General features: G+C 42.6%; 1 protein-coding gene across 9 annotated transcripts in view; it reads right to left on the bottom strand.

Moving 5' to 3' along the window:
• Window positions 1-17,577, bottom strand: part of LOC115167796 (sodium channel protein type 8 subunit alpha) — an 85,347-nt gene extending 67,770 nt beyond the window's left edge. For 4 of the 9 annotated variants that reach the window (XM_029722416.1, XM_029722410.1, XM_029722414.1 and 1 more), the window contains exons 1-2: window positions 17,328-17,575; window positions 11,250-11,582 (exon numbers count right to left, since the gene is read on the bottom strand). In XM_029722416.1, coding sequence (XP_029578276.1) covers window positions 11,250-11,525 — 276 coding nt within the window. In that variant the 5' untranslated portion in view covers window positions 11,526-11,582; window positions 17,328-17,575. Of the gene's footprint in view, window positions 1-11,249; window positions 11,583-17,327 lie in introns of all 9 variants that reach the window. The other 5 variants (XM_029722408.1, XM_029722411.1, XM_029722413.1 and 2 more) reach the window with 2 other exon arrangements.
• Between the last annotated feature and the right edge of the window lie 505 nt (window positions 17,578-18,082).

The raw sequence follows: 18,082 nt of genomic DNA, 5'->3' as shown, positions 1-18,082 counted from the left end.
TTTGTATATATAGTATATGTTGCTCATATGGTTAGTATGCATTTTGCATGAGAAATATAAGGAAATCTATTACTGCTGCCAGTATAGGCATTGTGAAAAACGTCTATCCTAGCCGCTTCTGCTGTTCGCGAGTGAGTATTGTAGCGATGTCCTATTCCATAGAGTTATTTATCTCTACCTACCACTAGTTGCTCCGTTTTCGAGGGACACAAAAAAAATTAGGGGGAGGGCTAAGGGGAGAGTTATTGGGATTGAGCCTAAGTGTACCTCAAAGATTCCTCACAGCGAAATACATTTCAATAACATGGGCTTGGCTGCATCTAAGAGAGAGTGATGCCGCTCTTTCACGCATCCTTGCACACGCCTTCCATTTCGCCCCTGTCCCCCCCCCCCCCCCTCGCCTTCCTTTCCAGCCTCCCTCCCATTAAACTGGCCTGGTAGTGACAAAATTCCACACCCGGCACAAGCTAGTCTCGCATTACCACACCGCATAGTCTCGTTCATCACTCGGCTGATGAGAACGGACGTGAGTAAGCTTGGAAATCGAGGCTAAGCACAATCTAGCTAGCACAGCCTGGCCCATCCCCAACTCAACCCAGGACAGTATAGCATGGGTCAGCCCTAGCCCAACACAACCCAGCCCGCATCCAGGTTGGATGACCTGGTGTTCTGACAAACTAACCTACACACAGAGGGTGTGATACACTTGAATGAAGATTCAAATCTGCGCCCCAAATGGCATCCTATTCCCTATATGTGCCCTGGTAAAAGTAGTGCACTATAAAGGGAATAGGGTGCCATTTGGGAGTGGTGACACGCATCAGTATTCTCAGATAGTCAGAACGGCGTCCCAGTATAGCCCAGCCCCAGCCCCCACACAGCAGACGGAGGTAGAGTGCTGCATCATCAACCATCAGCCAGCCAGACTGTTCGTTGGCCGGCCCTTCCCTCTCACACTCCCAGTTTCAGCCTTGACACACTCTAACAGAGCCAGTACTGTGTCAGGGGAGGGGAGACAGACCAGTAGGGAAGCAGAAGCAACCTCCCGTCCTCGCAGCTTCCTCCACATTATATTCTCCTCACATCCGTCCATCCATCCTCCATACACAGGCTGTTGGTGTGTTTCCTTCATTTGCTTATTATTCCCCAAAGCAATAACACGGTCTCTCATGACTACTAGCAATAACATGGTGTTCTCCCATCATGGCTGTAGTATTCTCGCGAGCCATAAGCGACTCTCCAGCTGAGAAACTGTAGATAGGCTACAGAGATGGAAGAATCTTAGCCTAGGGAGGATGACTTCCCTTTCATTAGCTTTTGCCCCTTCAAGCAGTAACTGGTTTCACATCATGGCTGTACAGGGATGCTATAATCTTAGCCAAGGAGGATCTGTTCCCTTTGGCATTAGCACAAGACTTGACGCTGGCCATAATCAGATTCCCCTGTTAGCTGAAAGCTGAGAGGGGTGTTGATAAAAGGCTGGGAGGGAGAGTGGTTGTAAAACAGAGGTTATGTCTAAAATAGCACCCTATCCCGTATATATTACACTACATTTGACCAGGGCCCATAGGGATCTGGTCAAAAGTAGTGCACTTTGTAGGGAAAAGGTGGCATTCCAGACCAGAGACGAAAAACATAGATCTCGTTCCTCCCTGCATTCATGTGAGAGAGGCAAGAACAGAGTGGCTGGGGGGTGAATTCTAAACTGGCTCACCTTCTCTCTACTGGCCCTGTGTCTGTTTTTCACATTTCATCATTTCCTTCTTGTGCACTGAACTTGTTTGTTACATAACTGTCAGCGTGTACTACATAGAGAGAGGGAGGTAAGTGAAACACACACATATACTAGAGCACGCGGGCTCTTTATAACATCATTTAATATAATTCTACATCATCCAAGACAATAACTTCCATAGAGGTTAGCTATAGACAGGGCTCTAAAGTGTGACCATTTTGGTCGCATACGCTCCTAAAGATTTAGCTGTAAGACCTAGAATATTTATTTGGGAGAACGATGTATTTTTTTAACAAAGGTTTTGCTGGGTAGTTGATGGCTAGTCGGCTGTACCTGCGCCAAAAATCTAGTATTTCTCTTCGCCATAATTTTCTTTTTAAATGGTGAGCCAACATGTTGTCAGCACTTTTGTTACCATGATTGATCAAAACGCGTTTTCTCGTGGTTCTCTATTGTCCTTCTGCAGCTGATAAGCGATTCGAGCAATTTGTTTGGAACATCGAATCACAATAAAATGGCAGTATCGTATCGCAATATGTATAGAATCGTGAGAATTGCAATACATATCATATTGGCACATAAGTATGAAGATAATCATTTGTATCATGATGTCCCTGGAAATACCCAGCCCTAAATTAGTAGAGAGAAAACGGATGGTTTCTAGCCCAAACAAAATATATGACCCATATTACCAGCGCTATGTTTTTTCTTACTGTCACGCATTGGCGATTTTTACATTCATAAACCAAGTCGCGGACCGTTCTAAAACTACTTGCGGGCTAACGATTTGTTTACACCTTATTCAGTTAATAAGCTAATAACTATCAAGCTAATATCATGGTAACTTTACCAGTGTATCCGATCATTTGGGAGCACAGAAAGAAAGGAGAAGGGATAGCTTCATTAGGAGATCAATGACTGCACCAGATTTGCCAGTTCTTGCTGTGAGATGTTACCCCACTCATAGTATTAAAGAATGAATGTGATCTCTTGCATGTTGTCACTCACAACATTGATGTTCTTATAGAGACAGTGTTACATTTTCAATGTAATGCATCTCAATAGGAAAATAGTAGAAACCTATTCCACAAATTACTTTGTAATTTCAATGACAGGTATTTCTATTAACGTTTTAGCTTTTTATAATAAACAATGTATTTAAAGGGTTATTCCTTTTTAGGGCGCAAGCATGTGCTTTAAAAGTAGACAGAATTCCTATAGGCCCAATATAAGCTTTATCTCAATCAATTTACAAACTCTGCTTATCTGGTGCTCCTAAAGTGTATGTTATGTTCCTAACTTTTTTATGTTGGTAGCACCAGCGCTACCAATTCCGTTTAAAAATGTAGAGCCCTGGCTAAAGACCCAAGATCAGGGCCTGTATTTATGAAGGGTCTTAGCATATGAATGCTGGTCTAGGATCCCCCCGTCAATGTAATATCATTCATTATGATCTAAAATAGTCAGGAGCCATTTTACATTTATATCGACATAGTTAAGACTGACGAAGGAGGGAAGTAGACAGCACTTCAACCAACATGAGACAAGGTGCAGACAAAAATCATAACATCAATAGGTGCTACTGTCGCTCTTGTGACCTCACCTCTATTGACTGTTTTTCTCCATTATCATTTAGGTACAGTAGAAGATATTCATGATGAGAGAGGAGGATGGGACCCCCTTGTCTCTTTTACAGCTACACTCTTAGAAATATCGAGCCGATATCAACATGCACGATGACAAAAAACATTTTCAAAGTCATACTTACACTTGGAGCGGCAGGTAGCCTAGTGGTTAGCGCGTTGGACTAGTAACCGTAAGGTTGCAAGATTGAATCCCCGAGCTAACAAGGTAAAAATCTGCCGTTCTGCCCCTGAACAAGGCAGTTAATCCACTGTTCCTAGGCCGTCATTGAAATTAAGAATTTGTTCTTAACTGACTTGCTTAGTTAAATAAAGGTCAAATAAAAAACACACCAACAATGCAACATGCATCACTCTTCACAAAACACACTGTCCACACTGCTCGTTTAAGTCAGCTAGCTAATGCATTTCTGCTGGTTTGCTTTGCCTTATTTCTTCTGCAGGAATACATTTTCGAACAATTAGAAAAGTCATCTGAAACGTCAGTGTTTCAACTAACAGTGTCTGCCATTAACCTTTTCCCCGTAGCCCTCTGAGCCATTGGGGAGAGGCAGGGAGAGAGAGGTGGACATAGAGAAGAGGGAAGAGGAGAGATGGGGGAGACAAACAGGAACAACAACTGAACCTCAACAACTAGAGTATTCTAGAGTAATCAAGCACACTAAACCTTTAATGCCTTGGGGACAGGGCATTGTACAGCATAATAATAATAATAATAAAACATATACTGTATGTCACGTCCTGACCATAGTAAATGTGATTTTCTTTGGTAGAGTAGGTCAGGGCGTGACAGGGGGTGTTTTGTGTTTTTCTATGTTTTGTATTTCTATGTTTAAGTTCTAGGTTTCTATTTCTATGTTGTTTTTGGGATGATCTCCAATCGGAGGCAGCTGGTCCTCGTTGTCTCTAATTGGAGATCATACTTAAGTAGGGTTTTTTTTTCACCTGTGTTTGTGGGCAGTTATTTTCTGTTTAGTCTCTGTACCTGACAGAACTGTGCGCTGTCGTTTTTTTCTCTTTGTTATTTTGCTTCAGTATTTTGAGTTGGTCCCCTCTCTACGACAGCCGTTACACTGTATGTAGCTTTAAGGGCTGTAGCGGTTCACAAAACCCACGATTCAGTAGGTAATGTGGTTTTGAGGTCACATTTTGGTACAGCAGGAAAATGAAATGCAATTCACAATGTTCAGCATTCACAATGTTCATGACATTTTCTGTTGTGACCAGGTTGTTATGTTGGGCCTCTCAAGTTGCCATCCTGATTCTACGTTAATAACCATGTGGGAGATGCCAGTTGTGAAGTTGTAAATACAAGTTGGATACATTCATGTGATTTGAACTCGTTGAGAACCGTCAATTGGCTAACGCCCAAGAAGCTGTGTCAACCATAAACTATAAGTACAGCTATCATGATTGTAAACAAATTATAAAGTTCAAAAACCACATTCATAGATTGCTTTTTATACATAATTGCATTTAACTGCCAAAAATGCTGTTATAGAAACCATTTCCTTAGTAGGTGACGTCAGAGGTCACCATGTGGGAGAAGTGGGTGCTCAGGATGATAGACGAGTTTCCCACTGGTAATTACCAGTTTTAGGGCCATTCAAGTGGATTTTTACCAGTCATATGTGGTAAATTCCCACTTCCCACTTGGTTTCGAATGCACCATGAGCGTGTCTGTAGCACAGTACATCTCCCACTCTGGGGTAATGGGATGGGCTGTCACTGTTAAGTAAGTGCAGGGTGCTTTGGCCAATTCATTGAAAACGTATGCTTTGGTTTGTGGGTACTACCTGTTTGCTGAAATGGGTGCAAGAGGGATGTTCGTAAAGTACTTTCACGAGTTGTTGAAACGCGCTATTCTCAACCACCGAGAATGGGCGCATATCCGCGGCTATAAACCAAAGACTGTAAAAAAAATATATAAACATAGCCTACCTATCGCTTTTGTAATTTCTTTGACCCTATCAGAATCAGCTGCCAAGGGCTGCTTGAATGCAGAGGGGAGACAATGTTGTGGTGTTGTTTCTTTGCTTTCCCATCTTTCTCCGGGATACTGGGGTGATGTTGGAGTAAATGTGTCCACATATGAGGTGTTGGCAGCTGCATAGGATATTCTCGTTGAGCGCGGCGACCTACTGTTAACGTTTTATCCACAGCTCTCTGTCCAACATCGTTGTAATCTACTGGGAAGCCAAAAATGTTCCCAAACTGAAGATTTAAAGGATGATGGAGAATCCTCCGATTCTGATTTATCGTCCCCACCACTCACCAACGTTCAGACATAGTTCCCGGCTGCGCCTCACAAATAGTTTGAAATGCACCAATTAACATGATACATTTGATTACAACTTGCGCATATGCTGCAGTTGTTTTAACAGAATAGCCTAAAAAACATCCGCTCAGATTTACTCAAGAGACATACAACGCAGCAAAGCCATAGCCTGTAGATAGGTACAGTTGAAGTTGGAAGTTTACATACACCTTAGCCAAATACATTTAAACTCAGTTTTTCACAATTACTGACATTTAATCGTAGTAAAAATTCCCTGTCTAGGTCGGTTAGGATCACCACTTTATTTTAAGAATGTGGAATGTCACAATAATAGTAGAAATAATTATTTATTTCAGCTTTTATTTCTTTCATCACATTCCCAGTGGGTCAGAAGTTTACATACACTCAATTAGTATTTGGTAGCATTGCCTTTAAAATTGTTTAACTTGGGTCAAACGTTTCGGGTAGCCTTCTACAAGCTTCCCACAATAAATTGGGTGAATTTTGGCCCATTCCTCCTGACAGTGCTGGTGTAACTGAGTCAGGTTTGTAGGCCTCCTTACTCGCACACGCTATTTCAGTTCTGCCCACAAATTTTCTATAGGATTGAGGTCAGGGCTTTGTGATGGCCACTCCAATACCTTGACTTTGTTGTGCTTAAGCCATTTTGCCACAACTTTGGAAGTATGCTTGGGGTCATTATCCATTTGGAAGACCCATTTGCGACCAAGCTTTAACTTCCTGACTGATGTCTTGAGATGTTGCTTCAATATATCCACATCATTTTCTTTCCTCATGATGCCATCTATTTTTCTCCAAAAAGTACGATCTTTGTCCCCATATGCAGTTGCAAACCGTAATCTGGCTTTTTTATGGCGGTTTTGGAGCAGTGGCTTCTTCCTTGTTGAGCAGCCTTTCGGTTATGTCGATATAGGACTCGTTTTACTGTGGATATAGATACTTTTGTACCTGTTTCCTCCAGCATCTTCACAAGGTCCTTTGCTGTTGTTCTGGGATTGATTTGCACTTTTCGCCACAAAGTACGTTCATCTCTAGGAGACAGAACGCGTCTCCTTCCTGAGCGGTATGACGGCTGCGTGGTCCCATGGTGTTTATACGTGCGTACTATTGTTTGTACAGATGAACGTGGTACCTTCAGCCGTTGGGAAATTGATCCCAAGGATGAACCAGACTTGTGGAGGTCTACAATTTTTTTCCTGAGGTCTTGGCTGATTTCTTTTGATTTTCCCATGATGTCAAGCAAAGAGGCACTGAGTTTGAAGGTAGGCCTTGAAATACATCCACAGGTAGACCTCCAATTGACTCAAATGATGTCAATTAGCCTATCAGAGGCTTCTAAAGCATGACATTTTCTGGGATTTTCCAAGCTGTTTAAAGGCACAATCAACTTAGTATATGTAAACTTCTGACCCACTGGAAGTGTGATACAGTGAATTATAAGTGAAATAATCTGTCTGTAAACAATTGTTGGAAAAATGACTTGTGTCATGCACAAAGTAGATGTCCTAACCGACTTGCCAAAACTATAGGTTGTTAAGAAGAAATTTGTGGAGTGGTTGAAAAAACGACTTTTAATGACTCCAACCTAAGTGTATGTAAACTTCCGACTTCTGTACATATCATTTTCTAGGCTGACCTATTGTTGAGGCCCTTGAGTTTTTATGTATTTATTCGGGTTCAGTGCGGATCGAACCGCGATCCGTGTACCGATCAGTTCGATACGAATACGTGTACCGTTCCACCCCTAGTAGCTACTGTACACAGACCAATCACGAGCCAAAAAGAAAACTCCTGTACACGGTGACATGATCTTTTGTGTCATGGGTTTATTATATCGGGAATTGAATAATAATATATACAAAGTGGGACTTACAGTGGGACTTAAAGGGGTTGTTCAGTCACATGATATACTGTAGCTGACACATTTGTCAGCTACAGTATATCATGTGACTGAACAACCCCTTTAAGTGGTTTAATTACATATCTCAACTGGACAACATGTCAGTATTCTGAGGATGAGATCTTTACCGCATTTACGTGAAAATCATTTCTTAAATATGCATCAAATATCTATACTGACATCAAACTGTCAAAACCACCAAGCCATCGATGACAGGAATCCTGTCCTCTAAACCAACTGAATAAGGTTAAAACTCATTGACAATGCTGAACCTGCACAGAAGCTGACTCATTCTACACAGGACAGGACCTGAGTCATGTTGCTTACTATCTTAGTTAAATGACAGCCCTTATTCCACTAACCTACAGGGCCTTCGGGAAAATATTCAGACCCCTTGACTTCTTCCACATTTTGTTACGTTACAGCCTTATTCTAAAATTGATTCAATAGTTTTTTCCCCCTCATCAATCTACACACAATACCCCATAATGACAAAGCAAAACCAGGCTATTAGACATTTTTGCAAAGAAAAGAAATGGAAATAGACATGTACATAAGTATTCAGACCGTTTACTCAGTACTTTGTTGAAGCACCTTTGGCAGCGATTACAGCCTTGAGTCTTGGGTATAATGCTATAATCTTGGCACATCTGTATTTGGGGAGTTTCTCCCATTCTTCTCTGCAGATTCTGTCAAGCTCTGTCAGGTTGGATGGGGAGCGTTGCTGCACAGCTATTTTCAGGTCTCTTCAGAGATGTTCGATCGGGTTCAATTCCGGGCTCTGGCTGGTGCACTCAAGGACATTCAGAGACTTGTCTTGAAATCCCTCCTGCGTTGTCTTGGCTGTGTGCTTAGGGTCATCGTCCTGTTTGGAAGGTGTAAGTTTGCCCAGTCTGAGGTCCTGAGAACTCTGGAGCAGGTTTTCATCAAGGATCTTTCTGTACTTTGTTCCGTTCATCCTTTCCTCAATCCTGACAAGTCTCCCAGTCCCTGCCACTGAAAAACATCCCCACAGCCTGATGCTGCCGCCACCATGCTTCACTGTAGAGATGGTACCAGGTTTCCTCCAGACTAGACACTTGGCATTCAGGCAAAACAGTTTGATCTTGGTTTCATCAGATCAGAGAATCTTGTTTCTCATGGTCTGAGAGTCTTTTTGGCAAACTCCAAGTGGGCGTTCATGTGCCTTTTACTGAGGAGTGGCTTCCGTCTGGCCACTCTACCATAAAGGCCTGATTGGTGGAGTGATGCAGGAATGGTTGTCCTTCTGGAAGGTTCTCCCATCTCCACAGAGGAACTTTGGAGCTCTGTCAGAGTGACCATCGGGTTCTTGGTCATCTTCCCGACCAAGGCCCTTCTCCCGATTGCTCAGTTTGGCCAGGCGGCCAGCTCTAGAAAGAGTCTTGGTGGTTCCAAACTTCTTCCATTGAAGAATGATGGAGGACACTGTGTTCTTAGGGACCTTCCTTGCTGTAGAAATTTGTTGGTACCCTTCCCCAGAAATGTGCCTCAACACAATCCTGTCTCGGAGCTCTACGGACAATTCGTTCGACCTCATGGCCTGGTTTTTTCTCTGACATGCACTGTCAAATGTGCGACCTTATATAGACATCTGTGTTCCAAATCATGTCCAATCAATTGAATTTCCCACAGGGATGATCAATGGAAACAGGATGCACCTAAGCTCAATTTCGAGTCTCACGGCTGCTAGAATCTTGACTAGAACCAAACAATGTGATCATATTATTCCAGTGCTCCAGTGTACTCCAGTGCTAGCCTCTTTACACTGGTTTCCCGTTAAGGCTAGGGCTGATTTCAAGGTTTTACTGCTAACCTACAAAGCATTACATGGGCTTGCTCCTACCCATCTTTCTGATTTTGTCCTGCCGTACATGCCTATATGTACACTACGGTCACAAGACGCAGGCCTCCTTACTGTCCCTAGAATTTCTAAGCAAACAGCTGGAGGCAGGGCTTTCTCCTATAGAGCTACATTTTTATGGAATGGTCTGCCTATCCATGTGAGAGACGCAGACTCGGTTCGACCTTTAAGTCTTTATTGAAAACTCCTCTCTTCAGTAGGTCCTATGATTGAGTGTAGTCTCGCCCAGGAGTGTGGAGGTGAACGGAAAGGCACTGGAGCAACGAACCGCCCTTGCCGTCTCTGCCTGGCCGGTTCCCCTCTCTCCACTGGGATTCTCTGCCTCAAACCCTATTACGGGGGCTGAGTCACTGGCACTCTTCCATGCTGTCCCTAGGAGGGGTGCGTCACTTGAGTGGGTTGAGTCACTGACGTGATCTTCCTGTCCGGGTTGGCGTCTCCCCTTGGGTTGTGCCATGGCGGAGATCTTTGTGGGCTATACTCGGCCTTGTCTCAGGATGGTAAGTTGGTGGTTGACGATATCCCTCTAGTGGTTTGGGGGCTGTGCTTTGGCAAAGTGGGCGGGGTTATATCCTGCCTGTTTGGCCCTGTCCGGGGGTATCGTCGGACGGGGCCACAGTGTCTCCCGACCCCTCCTGTCTCAGCCTCCAGTATTTATGCTGCATCATATATGTGTCGGGGGGCTAGGGTCAGTCTGTTTTATCTGGAGTATTTCTCCTGCCTTATCCGGTGTCCTGTGTGAATTTAAGTATGCTCTCTCTAATTCGCTCTCTCTTTTTCTCTCTGATTCTCTCTCTTTTTCTCTCTCTTGCTCTCTCTCGCTCTCTCTCGCTCTCTTTCTCTTTCTCTTGGAGGACCTGAGCCCTAGGACCATGCCCCAGGACAACCTGGCCTGATGACTCCTTGCTGTCCCCAGTCCACCTGGTCGTGCTGCTGCTCCAGTTCCAACTGTTCTGCCTGCGGCTCTGGAACCCTGACCTGTTCACCGGACATGCTACCTTGTCCCAGACCTGCTGTTTTAAACTCTCTAGAGACAGCAGGTGCGGTAGAGATACTCTAAATGATCTGCTATGAAAAGCCACTGACATTTACTCCTGAGGTGCTGACCTGTTGCACCCTCTACAACCACTGTGATTATTATTATCTGACCCTGCTGGTCATCTATGAACATCTTGGCCATGTACTGTTATAATCTCCACCTGGCACAGCCAGAAGAGGACTGGCCACCCCTCATAGCCTGGTTCCTCTCTAGGTTTCTTCCTAGGTTCCGGCCTTTCTAGGGAGTTTTTCCAAGCCACTGTGCTTCTACACCTGCATTGCTTGCTGTTTGGGGTTTTAGGCTGGGTTTCTGTACAGCACATTGTGACATCAGCTGATGTAAGAAGGGCTTTATAAATACATTTGATTGATTGATAGCAAAAGGTCTGAATACTTATGTAAATAAGGTATTTCTGTTTTTTTATACATTTGCTAACATTTCTAAAAACCTGTTTTTGTTCATTATGGGGTGTTGTGTGTAGATTGATGAAAGAAAAAACGATTTAATTAATTTTAGAATAAGGCTGTAACGTAACGTAAAATGTGGAAAAAGTCAAGGGGTCTGAATACTTTCAGAAGGCACTGTATCTTTGATGTAAGGTGTTGAGAAAAGGCAAGGGCAAGAAGGGGTGTGTGTGTGTGTGTGTGTGTGTGTGTGTGTGTGTGTGTGTGTGTGTGTGTGTGTGTGTGTGTGTGTGTGTGTGTGTGTGTGATGGAGAAGGGGATACGGAGGAGGTGTGTTTCTTACTTACTTTCTGAGCCTGGTAAAAGGGGTCCAAATCCTCCAGTGGTGTCGCCACCATTCCACTAGGGATGTCGCCATAGATGAAGGGCAGATTCCGCCCAGCCTCCAGGTCGCTGTTGGGCTTGGGTTTGTTGTCATCGTCGTCGTCACGGTGACTGCTGTCCTGCTTGGGCGGCGGTTTGTTCTTCTCCTCGTTGATCCGGAGCTCGATGTTAGCCAATGATTCCGCGGTAAAATACTTGAAGCTGTCAGGTCCTGGTGGTGCCATAAGGGGTGCAGCCATGTTTTCATCCTGCAGCTACTTGGTCGTCAAGTATTGTACCATCCACTGTCACCAGCTCTGGGGGGGGCCAAAGAGGGAGAGTAGAGAGGAGGAGAAAGAAGAACAATTGAGCCAAGAGAGTAGTTGAGGCCCTTGAGTTTTTGATGTGTTTTTCTTGAAAATAAAAGGCATAAAATATTAAATGCTTTGAATAATTTTGTATATTTTTTGTAAATGTCATACATGAATTATCATAACAGCAAGATGTATTTGTATGAACTGGAAGTATTATCATTATTATTACTCAGTGTAACTCTTTTTATGCATGCACTATGGGCCCTGGTCAAAAGTAGTGCACTATACAAGGGATAGAGTGCCATTTTGGATGCAGATACAGTCTCCCTGTTTGTCTACAGTAAGGAAGAGCCTCAGAGCAAGAGAAGGTCTTTCTAGTTCTGTCACAGCAGAGCCGTCACAGAAATGGACCAGTATAGTCTAGTCTTGACAGAAGAAGAAAAGAACAGAGGATGTGTCCCTATTACCTATAAAGTGCACTACTTTTGACCAGAGTTCTATGGGCTCTAGTCCAAAGTATTGCACTATGTAGGGAATAGGGTACCATTTGGTACGGGCCCCCAGACACTAACACTGAACGAGAGATACGGGTTTTAATGTGAGATCAAACTAAAAATACCAACGAAAACATCAAATAATGATGCTGCTATTTTCGAAACACATTACAGATGTAGAAATACGGAACAAACATGAGTCAATGGCTTTCATCTATGATAGATATGACAAGTAGGTTTGATCATTGGTTGCATATCAAATGGCACCCTAGTCACTATATAGTTTACATAGCCCTATGGACCCTGGTCAAAAGTTGTCCACTATACAGGAAGCAGGGTGCCATTTGTGAGGAAGCCATTAAGTGCTGTAGGTGACACCCTGTGTTTTATTAAAATATATTTTTATTAAAAAATAAGTATTTTGGGGGGAGAAACTACTCAATAGCATTTTACTCAGATTGATATATTATTTGTGCTCATTATCAATTGAAGATACTGATTGCATCATTTTAAAAGGTGTGGTAAATTCAGGCGTGTTGAAATCAGAGATGAGTCAACTTACTGAAAGAATGATGAATATTCAAAGGATATTATTATGATGATGACAGGATTTGGTGGGTGGCGCCTTGGAGGAGGAGATTCATCCTGACTACCAACCCAGTATAAAATGCTAATATTGTCTACATATGGCAAGCATAGAATTAGAACGCTTGCCATTTCATTTTATGATGGCAAGTTTCTCACTGTCACAATCCATGCTAACCATGCTTGGCCCAATGTAGGAAACGCAATAATATTATGATAATAGTATAGTAGTATAGTAGTAGTATAGAAATGTGTCATGTCATGAATCTCTGTGCCAATACAGGAAATAAGAGACCCATCTGGCAGCAGACCCAGCAGACCACAACAGACTAATGGGATGTGTAACTAAGGAAACACCTTCCACTGTCCTGTATTTCCTGTTGATTCAGAGAATACACAGACACACTATAGTAGAACAGAATGTGTTTTACAACAGCAGCACAATGCATAGCCTATCATTCATAGGCTCCCCCTCGTAAAAGAGGTTTCTTACCTTTTGGGTCTTTCCCGGATTGATTAAAGGTAAAAAAATGTTTTGCAAAAATGCCTCATAAGTGCATTAATAGGGTCATGTTTCCTAGTTTGACAATGTAGACACTTACTTGACCGAGCTAAAGATGCTACATGAGATGGCTACATGAGATGGCTATATGAGATGGCTACATGAGATTCTACATGAGATGGCTACATGAGATTCTACATGAGATGCTACATGAGATGGCTACATGAGATGGCTACATGAGATGCTACATGAGATGGCTACATGAGATTCTACATGAGATGGCTACATGAGATTCTACATGAGATGCTACATGAGATGCTACATGAGATGCTACATGAGATGGCTACATGAGATGCTACATGAGATTCTACATGAGATGGCTACATGAGATGGCTACATGAGATGCTACATGAGATGCTACATGAGATGACTACATGAGATGACTACATGAGATGCTACATGAGATGACTACATGAGATGACTACATGAGATGACTACATGAGATGCTACATGAGATCCTACATGAGATTCTACATGAGATGCTACATGAGATGCTACATGAGATGACTACATGAGATGCTACATGAGATGCTACATGAGATGACTACATGAGATGCTACATGAGATGCTACATGAGATTCTACATGAGATGCTACATGATCATGATCATGATGACATCATGCTTTTAGGGCTATATTGTATTCGTAGCTTTGCCTGCAGCCAAAATGTCACCCTACTTTTAACTAGTGCCCATAGGGCTCTTTTCAAAAGCAGTCCAGTGCCTATAAGAATCTGGTCAAAAGTAGCCCACTGTTATAGGAATCTGGTCAAAAGTAGTCCAGTGTTATAGGAATCTGGTCAAAAGTAGTCCACTGTTATAGGAATCTGGTCAAAAGTAGTCCTGTGCCTATAGGAATCTGGTCAAAAATAGTTCAGTGTTATAGGAATCTGGTAAAAAGTAGTCCAGTGCCTTTAGGAATCTGGTCAAAAGTAGTCCAGTGTTATAGGAATCTGGTCAAAAGTAGTCCAGTACTGATAGGAATTTGGTCAAAAGTAGTCCAGTACTTATAGGAATCTGGTCAAAAGTAGTGCAGAGAATAGGGTGCCATTTGGGACTCTTAAGAGAGAAGGATGAAGATACTAAGACAGCGGTCAGGGGGATGAATGAGCCAGCAGCAGCAGTCCCTCCCTTGCCTGAGAGCACACATTGAGAGCCTACACACACACACACACACACACACACACACACACACACACACACACACACAGAGAGAGAGCCTAATCAATGAAAGACAGTCAGAAGAGCAAAACTCTGACACACTGTCACTACACAGTTTAATCCCACTAATAAAATACCGGAACTTTCACTTACACTGGCACTGTCTTAACTACGGGTTCCCAATACAGTATAACTATACCTTTGCTTTGAATTTCCTTAAGAAAGTATCAAAACAGCACCAATTCAGTTGCTGGTAGATCTATTTCCCACATCATACCTCACATAATAGGATACTGTACAGTACATGGCAGTACAGAATCATGTTGGGGCATCACATCTGTCAAAAGACCATTTCAAAGCGTCTCTAGGAGGGTACATCTGTCCATATAGAAAAATCATGCTGTCCAGATTACAGGTATGATAAACACATATCAGAACAAATCACACATTTTACAAATTGCACAGTCTATAGCCTACACATTCTGTATAGGTTTATATCTAACCTCTGAATCAGATCTCTCATCAGACCCAGAAGGTCGGAGGAGGATGAGGCCCAGGCCTACATCCAAAATGGGCCTATCATTCATCATTTAGAAACCTGTAAATATCGAAACTTCCTGCTAACATATTGCAATGAATAACGTTGTATAAATCTCACGATTTCAAATGAAAGATTCAATTCAACAAAGGACAAAATGTCAAGGCTTGTTCTCATGCTGAATGCTCGTCCACTGTAGAGCTTGTATAATTGTGTTGTTTGCATTGACACAATACAACTAACTACAGGGATTGACAACATAACTAACCTTACAGCTCATAAAACACTTAGAAAATGCTAAAATCTCATATTGCAGCCTAAAAGATAAGAGAAGGAAAGCTGCATTCCAATCCCTCATCTCACGCTTCTCACGGGCGCTGTCCATTTCAGCACCACACGATCGAGCAAGGAAAGAGACCAGCGGCTGAAATATCAGGTTCCAAAATAGCCGTTTTAATGCGATATCAACTTCGTCGCTCTTTTGATTTTATTGCTTTACACTCAAAAAGGATATAGATAACAGGACAAACCGGACAACAAGGTTTTGGGATGCATGCAGGCCACGAGCCTACAGACATAGGCTTACTAACAGGGATATGGGCTGCAGGTGTGGTACAATCCGATCGTTAAATATGTCACGTTGATAAAACAAACACTTAACTCATCAAGCGAGATCAAAAAGCACATGATGGTTGTTAAGGCTACAGCGTTTACTTACCGACGTAAATGTTACACACTGGCTGGTGTAAAATAAGGCTATGCATCAGCATAATGGGATAGCAACCATCCCTCATTCTATTCTTACTTGGACCCAATGGGACATACGAAATTAACCGTTTTTCAGTCATTTTGTTTCATCCAGTAGCGGTGCACCAGCATGTTTTATGTAACCATTTCAGACAGAGAGCGCCGTGCAGCTATTCCCGTTAACGACCGTGTCTCACAGGTAAACCGGTGGCCAAATGTCCCTAGGCTACCTAAAATGCCCTTACATAATGACCACCCCTTTCCTTTTCCAAACATACCCTAGACTACACATTCGGCGTCATGGTATGATGGCAATCTATATTCTGTGAAGAAGCAGGCAGGTCTCAGCGGGTTGCTGCACCACCTGCCATATTCCTGGTAGTCGATGGCCCTATCAATTTCAGCTTATACTATTGTTTACTATATTACAAACTCAATGACACCAATCTCCCTGGCAAAGACATGCACACTAGGCCACTGTATCGTTGTTATCTAATCTCATTTTCCACAGGCGCAATAGGCGAGCTATTGCTGAATGGTGTGTTTGTTCTGATGTATAACCATTAATATCGATCATTCTATCGTTGCCAATCGTATTACAAAGTCGATTTGTAGACTTTACATAATAAGGCATGATAAGCATCGTGCACAGATATTGCGATGCACACGTTTAGCGGCAGCCTACCCAAAAGTGCGGCCCATCGGAGCCAAGGAAACACTGCGAAATGCTGCAGTGGGTGGTTTCTATGTTATGCTCAGGTTTTTCCACGGAGCAAAAAAAGTCCCATCTCGAACACATAGTCCTACCTTGTCGCCATCAACATCATAGACTCAGGAAAAAAAGATTGTTCTCCATCATTTTCTCCAATAATTCAGTGTTTCTAGGATATTCTGAGCATTTAACACGCTGCCTTGTCCTAAAATAGGCTCCTTGAAGGAAGGAGCTACAGTATGTAGGCTACCACACCCGTAAAGCCATGTCGACCACCAGATCGATACCAGGGTATGTGTATGCAACGAAATTACAATGGTAATAAGATTCTTGCTTTGATTACATTTTTTGGGATGAAGGGTGGATGAAAAAGAGGTGTGAAGGATAGCAGCACCGTTTCAAAGGCTCTGGTACCACCCCCCCCCCCCCCCCCCCCCCCCATGTTAGAATAGGCTAGAATAGATGGATGATTTTTAAAAAAATGCATGGTGGAGGAGAGAATTAGGCTATCACATTAGGCTACTGGTTCTCATCACCATACATCGGCCCATATTTGCTGCGTGTCATAACTATCACGAAAATAAATCCACATTTAAGCACGAAATCCTTCATTTTCGTTTGATAATCATACATTTCGATTTTAAAAAAAAATCATTTCATCGTTTAGTTTTTTTAAGCAGTCAAAATCGGGGACATCGTCACCCCGTAATTTTTCCTATTTGTCTGAACAATATTATGGTTAGCTCTGTGAAGGAAATTAGCAATATATCGATTAAGCTTAAACATAACGGGAATCTGGTTTAGGCTCTGGCAGGCAGCCTATTCAAGCAACAAAAAAAATGCTGGTCAGAGAGCGGCTCTGCGACATTTTTATAAGGTTATTGACAGACTATAAACAACCGATTCGTCAAAACATGCAACCGTTTTAGAAAAAGCTAAGAATCCACCTACTTTATAAGCGTTACAAGGAACCCAGAAAGGCGTTGTTGGACTGCAGATGTCGAAAAGATTCGGGAGAAACTGCGGTTGTCGCCATATTGTTGCTGCTATCTTCCCTCTCAGTACTTGCAGCTACCCTGGCTGCATAATTGATGACTCTCAGCAGAAATGTAAGGGAGTGTCGCCAAGTGCCTTTCACGGAAGAAATCAGTGACCACCACCACCATTCATCTTCGCTTAAAAATAGGCCTATGATAAACTAGGTGAATTGTTATCTAACATTTGTTCAAATACCTCCACGAGATGTGAAATCGTTAAAGAAGACTAGCTTATAAGACGTTCAGCATAGGCACAGCAACTGAATGAGCCAAGCCATATCAGCTGAATATGGTGTGGACCACTTTTTACAGTCTTGTAAGATTTCTGATGGATGATACGCGGGTTATTACTTACTGTACACGGTGGGCAAAGTAATGAGTTGTTGGCATAGACCTACAGGAATGTTTTACTAAAATGATTACATGACAAACTTGAAATTGGGCCTAAAATTCGTTGCAAATAAGGATATGCAAAATCAGAAATTATATTGTAGGCTATGGTGGGATAAACCTATAATATTGTTCAAGGGTATCAACATTATCCCCGTTGTTTTTTTTACAGGCCTAGTAGGTTATTGAATCAAGTGACCTCTCGCAGTCTGCAGTACTAGTTAAAGAGTGACCAAACGTGGTTACGTTACGTTGCAATGCCGACACCTCTACACTTTG

This window comes from Salmo trutta, chromosome 30 (genome assembly GCF_901001165.1).
Source record: "Salmo trutta chromosome 30, fSalTru1.1, whole genome shotgun sequence".
Taxonomy (NCBI): domain Eukaryota; kingdom Metazoa; phylum Chordata; class Actinopteri; order Salmoniformes; family Salmonidae; genus Salmo; species Salmo trutta.
Note: the sequence above shows the minus strand (reverse complement) of the source record. Positions and strands in the feature narration are given on the sequence as shown.